The sequence below is a fragment of the Hyla sarda genome, chromosome 4 (genome assembly GCF_029499605.1).
Source record: "Hyla sarda isolate aHylSar1 chromosome 4, aHylSar1.hap1, whole genome shotgun sequence".
NCBI lineage: Eukaryota > Metazoa > Chordata > Amphibia > Anura > Hylidae > Hyla > Hyla sarda.
Window position 1 is genome coordinate 29,016,007 of NC_079192.1, and position 11,752 is coordinate 29,027,758.

General features: G+C 43.2%; 1 protein-coding gene across 1 annotated transcript in view; it reads left to right on the top strand.

Annotated features, from left to right (window-relative positions):
- ZSWIM4 (zinc finger SWIM-type containing 4) overlaps positions 1–10,660 on the top strand; it is a 31,038-nt gene extending 20,378 nt beyond the window's left edge. Inside the window, exons 4-14 of the mRNA XM_056570259.1 lie at positions 291–439; positions 673–823; positions 915–1,091; positions 2,432–2,755; positions 2,864–3,001; positions 4,381–4,641; positions 4,732–4,867; positions 6,462–6,616; positions 7,399–7,562; positions 7,679–7,760; positions 7,849–10,660. Coding sequence (XP_056426234.1) covers positions 291–439; positions 673–823; positions 915–1,091; positions 2,432–2,755; positions 2,864–3,001; positions 4,381–4,641; positions 4,732–4,867; positions 6,462–6,616; positions 7,399–7,562; positions 7,679–7,760; positions 7,849–8,726 — 2,615 coding nt within the window. The 3' untranslated portion in view covers positions 8,727–10,660. The remainder of the gene's footprint in view (positions 1–290; positions 440–672; positions 824–914; positions 1,092–2,431; positions 2,756–2,863; positions 3,002–4,380; positions 4,642–4,731; positions 4,868–6,461; positions 6,617–7,398; positions 7,563–7,678; positions 7,761–7,848) is intronic.
- Positions 10,661–11,752: the final 1,092 nt, after the last annotated feature.

Genomic DNA, 11,752 nt, shown 5'->3' on the forward strand with positions numbered 1-11,752 from the left:
TTTTGTGATATCTAACGGAGCCTGTACAACCAAAGTGCCTTAGAGAACACCCCTCCATTTTTCTGTTTGCGATACTAGCCGTGCCGTTAGTATATACTCCTTTTATATGTGTTTGTATAAGTGTCCCTTTTTTTTTTTATTTTTTTTTTTTTCTGTCTTTTAATCAATAAAGTTTGTAACACTTTGATACATCATAGTATCATGTGGTCTATTTCTTAGGTGATGTCAGTTCCAGCATGCCCTGATGGCGTCAGCCATTAACATGTCTTTTTATTCCTTTTTGCTTTCAGGAGCCCCAGACCCCACGGCTGGTGCAGGGCGCGAGGATGACAACTGTTGGCATCTGGATGAGGAGCAGATTCAGGAGCAAGTGAAGCAGCTTCTGTCTAATGGTGGATACTATGGAGCGAGCAAGCAGCTGCAGTCTATGTTCAGCAAGGTGACTGAAGCTCTCCAGCTTTATGATGTATCCCGCCCTGTATATTCAGCCCTATATCCTCTAAACCTGTGGTCCTCAAACTGCGGACCTCCAGATGTTGTAAAACTACAACTCCCAGCATGCCCGGACAGCCGATGGCTGTCCGGGCATGCTGGGAGTTGTAGTTTTGCAACATCTGGAGGTCCGCAGGTTAAAGACCACTGCTCTAAACCATCTGGGTCCTGTCTCTCTAGGTGCGGGAAATGCTGCGGATGCGAGACTCCAATGGTGCCCGGATGCTTATCCTGATGACTGAGCAGTTCTTGGAGGACCCCAGGTTGGCTCTTTGGCGCCAACAGGGAGCCGGAATGACTGATAAATGTCGTCAGCTTTGGGATGAGTTGGGTAAGTGACTTGTTCTTGAACAAAGACACAAGCTGGGAGATGATTCGGACCCCATTGTGACCACCTTTTTGGTGCCTTCTTTAACTGACAGGTGCCCTTTGGGTGTGTGTGGTGCTCAGTCCTCACTGCCGTACAGAAGAAAGGGAGTCATGGCTGGACCTGCTACGAAGGTGGAACGCCATGGACATCTGTCCCCTGGAGGAAGGAAACTATTCTTTGGATGGTCCAGGGGCACAAATTCTGCCCCAGAGCTCTGGTGGAGGCCAAGGTATGACTAAAGAATGGCATAACTCATGTGACTATGATGTTTCCCAGTCTCATGGGATTTTGTGAGACCCAGTCATACTTACTTTTGAGAGTATTAAATAAAAAAAATATATATGTATATTATACAAAAAAAAGGATTGCAGCAGCACACATTGGTCAAAAAATGTAGGCTCTTAGTGCACTTTTTGATCAAAACGTGTCCCCCATCCACCACGGGGAGGTGGCCTCATTTATATTATAATAAATAAATATATATATATATATAATCTATCCAAAGAATAAGTTGGCTAGCACTATTAATCCAAACTATTGTAAAAACCTGGCTTGCAGGTGCAGGCTGCTGGGCTAAATATACAGCAACAGGAGAATACAGCAGCACACTGCTAGCACAAAGATATAGATGAAACATGAGTATATAGATGAAACATGAGTATATAGATAGAACATGAAAAGCTATACAGCTGTAATGCAATAGATGAACTATGAAATTATGAGGTACTTAGCTTGCAATTTTGGCGCCAAATAGCGTGTACCGTCCCACCGCGATAAGGTGACCTCATTCTGGGACGGACCCTACACTGTGAATATGCCTCTGTGTGAACAGTACAGCAGACATTGCAAGGTCTGAAACTTCCAAGGCACCTTATATACACCTAAATAGAGGTGGGTGGGGTGCAGGAGCCAACATGGAGCTGTATAGCTTTTCATGTTTTATCTATATACTCATGTTTCATCTATGTCTTTGTGTAGATAGATAGATAGATATAGAGAGAGATCATAAAATGTTGCAGTATCTTGTAATAACCTTTTTTATTGGACTAACAGGATTTTGTAGAGACAAGCTTTCGGGATTCCTCCCTTTATCAAGTCCAAAATAAAATGCTGTTAGTCCAATAAAAAAAAAGGTATTACAAGATACTGCAACATTTTATGATTTGCATCTGCATCACTGGACTAATACAGCTACTCAAATGTAATATTGATATAGATATAGTAAATTTGAGTAGCTGTATTAGTCCAGTGATTTGCTTTGGACTTGATAAAGGGAGGAATCCCGAAAGCTTCTCTACAAAATCCTGTTAGTCCAATAAAAAAGGTTATTATAAGATACTGCGACATTATGATTTGTGTGTGTGTGTGTATATATATATATATATATATATATATATATATATATATATATATATATATATATATATATATATATATATATATAATATATAATATATAATATATATATATAATATATATATATATTATATAAATTTTATGCATTTTTTTTCTTTTTTTGCCATATTACCATAGCAGATGCCTAAACCTCCACGTTATCTTTCTTTCCAGTCATTGCTCCCCGTCAGACGGTTTTCGCCAGGGCCCTTAAGGCAGGAGAACTGCGTTGGAATGACCCCCACTTACAACGGGTCCTAAATGGAGATACCAGTGCTCCAGGAACAAGTGTAAAGTGCAACACTGACAAGTTGTCCTATGACCCCCAAGGCCGCCCGCTCTGGCTTGGAGACCACTTTCCAGTAGCATGTGCCCGTGTTGATGCCCTGAGATCACACGGGTATCCGGTCCAAGCTCTGAGGCTAGCAGTCTCTGTGGTTAACACCATGAGGCTGCAACGCCAACACCAGATGGAGGGATTGAAGCAGCAGAGGAAAGGTGAGGCGGAGAGGAGGTCAGATGGTGGAAACTTGCATGATGGGGTGGAGGAGAATCAATGGGTTTGTGTCAACTCACATTTTTATTTATTTTTTTCAATTCTGACAGAACTTCAGATGAAGGGCAGTACGACTCTCACTAATCTGGAGGGATGGATTGGCCATCCGCTGGATCCCATTGGTTGTCTGTGTAGGACGTTCTTGGAGGCGAGTCTGCCGGAGGATGAAGGACCACCTCCTTACCTAGGTGTGTACTGCTAGTGACTGTGTCCAGTGTGTACTGTGAAGCTCATGGGGAGCGGCTAGTGACTGGATAGCCCAGTGTTACCCAACCAGGGCGCCTCCAGCTGTTGTAAAACTACAACTTCCAGCATGTCTGAACAGCCGTAGGCTACTACCCAGCTCTCCTAGACTCCTGAATGGCCTATTAGACTGGACCATGATTTTGTAGTGCAGGGTTTCCCAACCAGCATGCCTCCAGCTGTTGCAAGACTACAACCCCCAGCATGCCCGGACAGCTTTTGCCTTTCTGGTTGGGAAACACTGATATAGGTTATAGTGCAGCATTCTGGGAGTTGGAGGATTGGTTGGATTAATATAATATAAAAATACTGGCAGGGCGGCCAAAACAATGGCTGTGCCAGTAAAATACCGGCCATGCTAATTTGCATTATTAATTATATATGCGTAACATCACAGGATACACATATGCAGGGGAAAGTTTGTCCTATTCTGACCCCTATAACCTTTTTATTTCTCCTTATACGGGCCTGTATGAGGGCAAATTTTTTGCGCCCCGATCTGTAGTTTTTAACAGGACCATTTTATTGTTTTGATGTGACTTTTTTTTTTTACATTTTTTTATTTCGGGAGTTGCAGTAAGTTACAAACTACAACTCCCAGCATGCCCTGATACAGCCTGTGGCTCAGCAGCTGCCACAAACGAAAACTACAACTCTCAGCATGTTGGACTATATAGTAGTATATAGTATAGGTCAGTGTTTCCCAACCAGGGGTGCCTCCAGCTTTTGCAAAACTACAACTCCCGGCATGTTGTATTATATAGTAGTATATAGTAAAGGTCAGTGTTTCCCTACCAGGGGTGCCTCCAGCTGTTGCAAAACTACAACTCTCAGCATGTTGTATTATATAGTAGTATATAGTAAAGGTCAGTGTTTCCCAACCAGGGGTGCCTCCAGCTGTTGCAAAACTACAACTCTCAGCATGTTGGCCTATATAGTAGTATATAGTAAAGGTCAGTGTTTCCCAACCAGGGGTGCCTCCAGCTGTTGCAAAACTACAACTCCCGGCATGTTGGATTATATAGTAGTATATAGTAAAGGTCAGTGTTTCCCAACCAGGGGTGCCTCCAGCTGTTGCAAAAAGTACAACTCCCAGCATGTTGGACTATATAGTAGTATATAGTATAGGTCAGTGTTTCCCAACCAGGGGTGCCTCCAGCTGTTGCAAAACTACAACTAACAGCATGCCCAGACAGCCTTCGGCTGTCTGGGCATACTGGGAGTTGTAGTTTTGCAACAGCTGGAGAAACACTGGTATAGCCCATGAGAACTAGCTTGTGTAACTTTTATTAATACGATGTTCTGTCCTCTTTTGTATTTTTAGAGCTTGGTGGAGAGCAGAGGAAAGTAATGTACCAGCACGTCCCTGTACCTGGAGGTTTCCCCTCAGGAGAATCCCTTCTCTGTCTGGCGCTGGAAGTGGCTCTCATGGGCCTAGGACAGCAGCGAGCAATGCCTGAAGGCCTCTATGCCCAAGACAAACTAGTGAGAAGTGAAGAGCAGATCATTGGCCTTCTGGGAACGCTGGACATGGGGGAGAGGCTTGTGCAGGTGCTGAGGAAGCAGGCCATGTTACTCTTAGAAGGTTAGTGGCATGTTACGGCAGAGTCCAAATATTGTTGGCTCTGTGGCAGCGGCCTGTATGCCTAAAATACTGATCCGTTCTTTCCCCCAGGTGGTCCATTTAGCGGATTTGGAGAAGTAATCTACCGGGAGAGTGTCCCCATGCACACGTTTGCACGCTTCCTGTTCACAGCTTTACTTCCACACGATTCGGACCTGGCATACCGTGTTGCCCTGAGAGCCATGCGGTAAGTGCACCGAAATATTAATGGCAGACTGTGAGCTCTTTGTTATAGTTTATAATTCTAAAAAAAATAAAGAAAAAAAAAACATTCATCCATTCAGTTCAGCCTATGACTCTCTATTGTTCCACCTAGTACCCTATAGTGTTGATCCAGAGAAAGTCAAACCTCAAAAGGTAAAAGCCTGATTGAAGTCTTTCACTCGAAATAAATCCCTGGCTCAACGTTCCACCTTCAGAATCTAGTGACCTGTATTATTATTTATGTCTAGAAATGCATCCAGGCTTCTTTTGGACTCCTTTGAGTTCATCATAACTACTTAGCTCCATAGTCAGACTAAATAACCCAAATTTTGCCAACCTTTCTGGGTACTGTAGTCCTTCCATTCCCCGTATTACCCTGGTTGCCCGTCTTTGAACCCTCTCCAGCTCCACTAAATCTTTCTTGTACACTGGTTCCCAGTACTGTACACAATATTCTATGTGTGGTCTGACCAGTACTGTACACAATATTCTGTGTGTGGTCTGACCAGTACTGTACACAGTATACTATGTGTGGTCTGACCAGTACTGTACACAGTATTCTATGTGTGGTCTGACCAGTACTGTACACAGTATTCTATGTGTGGTCTGACCAGTACTGTACACAGTATTCTATGTGTGGTCTGACCAGTACTGTACACAGTATTCTATGTGTGGTCTGACCAGTACTGTACACAGTATTCTATGTGTGGTCTGACCAGTACTGTACACAGTATTCTATGTGTGGTCTGACCAGTACTGTACACAGTATTCTATGTGTGGTCTGACCAGTACTGTACACAGTATACTATGTGTGGTCTGACCAGTACTGTACACAGTATACTATGTGTGGTCTGACCAGTACTGTACACAGTATTCTATGTGTGGTCTGACCAGTACTGTACACAGTATTCTATGTGTGGTCTGACCAGTACTGTACACAGTATACTATGTGTGGTCTGACCAGTACTGTACACAGTATACTATGTGTGGTCTGACCAGTACTGTACACAGTATTCTATGTGTGGTCTGACCAGTACTGTACACAGTATACTATGTGTGGTCTGACCAGTACTGTACACAGTATACTATGTGTGGTCTGACTGGTGATGTTTAAAGGGGTTATCCAGGGGAAAAAACTTTTTTATATATATCAACTGGCTCCAGAAAGATAAACAGATTTGTAAATTACTTCTATTAAAAAATCTTAATCCTTTTAGTACTTATGAGCTTCTGAAGTTAAGGTTGTTCTTTTCTGTCTAAGTGCTCTCTGATGACACCTGTCTTGGGAACCTCCCAGTTTAGAAGCAAATCCCCATAGCAAACCTCTTCTAAACTGGGCGTTTCCCGAGACAGGTGTCATCAGAGAGCACTTAGACAGAAAAGAACAACCTTAACTTCAGAAGCTCATAAGTACTGAAAGGATTAAGATTTTTTAATAGAAGTCATTTACAAATCTGTTTAACTTTCTGGAGCCAGTTGATTATATATAAAAATGTTTTTTCCTGGAATACCCCTTTAAGGTGGTAAAACTATAATTGGTGGTTCCAGCATCTAAATCTGTCCCTCTTTATTCTCAGGCTCCCGGTTCTTGAATCGGTCATCCCTCCACATGGATCTGACATCATGCCTCTGGACTCTATGCTGACCAGCCGCTTCCCTCGCTGGTTTATTTTGGGGCACCTGGAGACTCGACAGTGTGAACTGGCATCTGCCATGTTGACGACAGCTAAAGGTACAGATCCTGTACAGACTTCATTCCCATTCTGGTTTAGTGGTTTCTGTGACGGTCTCGGTCTGGTTGTTAATACACATTGATGTGGTGCCCTGGCTGGCGATGGGGAGGTCTTATGAAATATTGGAAAAACTATTTATTTATTTTTATTTTTTAAACGGTCATTTTTAGTAAAGGTTTTCAAAATAAATACAAAAAATCACAAAACAAAAAGAGCATTAGTAAAGTAGAACCATACTGGATACAACCGGCTATCAAATCTGGCGTACAATGGAGCAAAACGCAAAGAGTTGTCAGAATACCAGGTAACATCTAGAATCCGCAACTCCTAGCCAGGAGAGTAACGAATAAAAACAAAGAAACAAGAATAAAAAGAAGTCAACAAATAAAGGAGATCTCCAAAAAGAAGCAGAAACCATCAGGAGGAGAAACAAGAAAACTCAAGACAGACATAAAAGACACAAAACAGCAACAACAAACCCAGAAAACAAATGGAGAGAAGGAAGGGTAGAAGCATAGGGTACAAGGAGTAGGGGGGGAAAAGAGAGAAAAGGGGGGGGGGGCGAGGGGCAGGCTCAAGGAGGCTGACTATCAGTAAAACGATCCCATGGATCCCAAAGAGAGAGAAACCGAGATACAGTATTATTCATAGAAGCAGTAAGGTACCCAAGGGATCCGATCTCCCGAAAAACGTTTCTATAGCAAATTTGTTGTATTGATGCAGAAATGTATATATTCTATTGAATTCATTAAGTATAATGCTCCATTTTCTTCCCTCACAGGAGACCCTAAGTGGCTACACACAGTCCTGGCTTCCATTCAGCAACATATCCACTCCCCAGCTCTGCTATTCAAGCTTGCCCAGGACGCCTGCAAGACTGCGACTCCCCCCAACTCTCCACCTGATACCACGCTGCTAAACATTTCTCTTGAGCTAGGGTTGCAGGTAAGAACCTCCCGTTACTCGGTGTGGTTGCGGCCGGCGCCATTGTAGTTCCTGTTGTGGAGGTTGTGTGGTAAACTGGTGGTTCGCTTATGTCTTCTTCTCATTCCGTCCTTCAGGTGATGAGAATGACCTTGACCACCCTGACATGGCGAAGGCGGGAGATGGTGCGCTGGCTGGTATCATGTGCCACAGAGATTGGTAAGATTAATTGCTGCCATTTGTTGTGGTCTTTGGTCCCTTCTTTCTATAAGCTCAGAAGTTTAACCCATCGTTCTCTCTCCTCCAGGCGCACAAGCCCTAATCAGCGTTATGCAGAACTGGTACACCCTCTTCACCCCTATTGAAGCGACCAGCATTGTTGCAGTTTCTTGCACCTCTCCTGCCACCCTCCTGCGTTTCAGCCAGGACCCCAGACAACGGGAAGAGCTTTGCTCCTGTGCGCGGACCTTGGCCTTGCAGTGTGCTATGAAGGACCCTCAAAGCTGTGCCCTACCGGCCCTGACTCTATGTGAGAAGGACCACACCTCTTTTGAAGCTGCTTACCAGATTGTTTTGGACAGTGCCAGCTCTGGCCCTGGCGCACATTCCCACCTCTTCACAGTCGCCCGCTACATGGAGCACCGTGGTCTACCAATGAGGGCCTTTACCTTAGCCACATTAGCCCTATCTAACCTGACAATAGGTTTCAGCCAAGACTCCCACCCTGCTGTCAGTGATGTCCTATGGTCTTGCTCCCTGGCACACTCTTTGGGCAAAGTTGAGCTGAGCACTGTGGTACCCCTGGTTATTAAAAGTGTGCAGTGTGCCCCTGTCCTGTCCGATATTATACGCCGCTGTAGCCTTGCACCCCCTGGCCTGGCACAGGCCCTCTCCGCTGCTAACAACCCGAGAGGCAGGGGGGCAGTGCCACGTGCTGACAAGCCTCCCCTCTGCCAGCTTCTGGAAGCCGCAGTTGGTGCCTATATCAGCACTACCCACTCCCGCCTCACTCACATCAGTCCGCGGCATTATGGCGAGTTCATAGAATTTCTTGTAAAAGCTCGGGACACTTTCCTGCTTGCCCCAGATGGCCATCGCCAGTTTGCCCAGTTCTTGGATAACCTGAAACAAACTTACAAAGGGAAAAAGAAACTGATGCTACTAGTGCGAGAACGATTTGGATGAATAATAGACTATAGGCGATGACGCTAAATGATTTTTACTTTCCCTTATTTAGGGAACCACAACCCCCTAAAGAGGGGATGGAGCGTATGACTCTCCACACTACGGTTATATCGTACTGTTGGCGGAGGAACTCTGTAGTGAAGGATACGTTGATAAATTATTCCTTTTTTTTTTTTTTCTCCACAGAATTCCCAGTGGAATTGAACATTTTTTTTTTTTTTTTTTTTTGTGTGTGTTATAATAATTTTTATATTTATTTATAATTTCCGAAGCCCTCTCCCTCGCCACGGACTGCACCATAACCCGTTACATGGAGGGCTCACAGTATAAAGATGGACTATGAGTTGCCCCTCGGACTCGACTGCAAGAGACGGAAGATTCTGGTATCGCCGAGCGAGGGTTCTAAAGGCGGGAAGATTTATCTGCAAAAAGCAGAGTTTATATATTTATTTCTGAAGGATTTTCTGTATTAACTTATTAATATATTTTTTTTGTATTAGGGTTAAAACTAAAAAACAAACAAAAAAAAAATCTGAAAATATATTGTAATTTAGCAACCCTCTTATTGAGGCCGGTTTCACACTAACGTAATATGGCGGCATTGTTGTAGCTATATTACGGTCACAAGTCACTGTCTCGTGAACTGAAAGAGTTTTATAGGTTTCTAGACCCTGTGGTTGGGCCAGGCCTTGTGGCTGTAATACCGATGCAAAATTTCGACTGTAGTACGCTTGTCTGAAATTTATCTAAGATGTGAAGCGCCTCTTTTTCGCCCTTTGACCCGGTAACCATATTTACTGTAGCAAAGCTTTGTAACAGGCCCGAAACAGTATTATTCCAGCCTGTGCTTATGGCGGCCATTTTGAAACTATGAATCCATTTTGAACTGCTGACCAAATTGTTAATAGGAAATAAGTTACACCTGATGCCTATGTGAAGGCAGCCATTTTGGGCCCAATCCTAAAATATATACAGTGGAAAGTCTAGTCAGTGAATCTGCTGAATTTTTTAGGTTGTGGTTGACTGATCTTGGCAGACATTTGCAATGTTTATGGTTAAAATCTATGTACAGATAGTAGTCTGGGAATAGCTATAACATGGTACAAAATGTGTTTTAGGTGAATGCTATTATGAGAATAGCAGCCATTTTGTGGCTTTTTAGAAAAAAAAAAAAAAAAATGGCTGCCTCTACTCTCTGTAGGCTATGTGGTGCACTTTATTTTCTGTCACCATTCCATATGTCTTATTTTACTTTACAAAAGCCCCTATAGACCAAAAACCTAACTAAAGGTTATTTAATGGCGGCCATTTTGTTTTGCATAATGGATACGACTGTATATGTATTTACTTATTACTGGACAAAGCCGCCATGATGAGACTGTAGGTCTTAGAGGAGCATAGGCCTTGTTGTCCATGGCAACCAATCTAAATGCAGCTTTCAGTGACCTTTAGAAAATGAAAGCTGAGCTCTGGTTGCTATGGACGGCTGGTTGCTATGTGCTTTGAGGCCTGCATGAGAGCTGGGAGAGGGGGGGGGTCCTATTGCATAATACCTCACGCCTCCCAAAAAAACAATGAAGTAGTAATAAATCGTACACTGAATCTATAACTCAGGAAGACGTTACAAGCTGTTCACCTGGCACGTGGACCCGCAATGTCCCCCCTCCCCCACTTCCTATATTATGGATGTAGAACGCTCCCTTTCCAACCCCCATATAGCGCTATATGTGCGTCTCAAATGAAGGTTTGAACTTGTAAAATATGAAAGGCGCTCGCTCACTCGTGAATATATTTTGCTGAGGATATGGAGCTGGGCTGTACAAAAAAAAAAAAAAAAAAAAAAAAAAAAAAATTATAAACATATATATATAATATATATATAAAAATATAAATTGATCTGTCTGTTTTATTTATTGACGCACCTGTCACATTTGATTCTAAGACATATAAAAATGCATTTTAAAAAAATGTTTCTGGAGTTTTTTTTTTTGTTTACTTTTGGTACAATGGGGGATAGAGGGTGTACGTTGTAGATGGTTACTATGGAGATCCTTGTTGATTGGGGAGGGGTGGGGGGGAGCTGTGTCTTTCTAGGAACCTGTGGCTGTCTGGGCATTATGGGAGTTGTAGTTTTGCCAGGAGTTTGGGAACACTGCACTTAACCCTTTTTAATGGGCTGCCCAATCTATCACCATTCAGAAGATCCATTATTGTACGGCTTATTCACTCCTCCAAAACGGAGGCCCTATCCTCCAGCTGTTTGAAAAACTACAACTCCCAGCATGCCTGGACAGCCAACATGCTGGGAGATGTAGTTTTGAAACTCTGAAATCATCTTGGTTTCCACAATTGCTCGGCCATGTGACCGGGTGCCATTGCGCTGCCTATGATTCTTTGGATACTGGGAGTTGTTGTTTTGAAACAGCTGGAGGTCCACAGTTTTGAGACCACTGGTATAGGCCATCAGTATTTCTGGCAGGGAATTTTTGGCAATTTTAGTAATTATGTTGTGTTTTAAAAGGGGGGGAAAAAAAGGGGGAAAAAAAAAAACTCTTTGCACAGACAACAATTGATTTCCCCCTATAGTTTTACTACATATGGATTTTTAAAATGTTCCCATCTATGAAGCTGTGGGGTTTTGTATTGAGTTCCATAACTTTCTTAGTGCGACCATTGGGGATAGATGGGACTTTCTGGTTGCATTTTTATTGGTCAGAGGTGTAACTTGTAACTTCAGAGCCATATTGCAAACCTCTGTAACGGCCCGGTGTCTACTGTGAGACATTTTATATTACTATAGTATAACAAGAAACAAATGCAATCACCACTCGGGTACCCTTTGACTTTGGTCTGTGTCACCTAGCGCCACTGATGGGACTCGCCTGTACGAGTACACCTGTCTGATGTATATACCTCCAGTGTGTATCCTTTGAAACATTGGACCCTAGAGTTGCCGCTCGTTTCTGTCTTTGTTACCACTATACATTTATATTACTGGTGTCGTCTTATGGGGCAGATGTACTTTC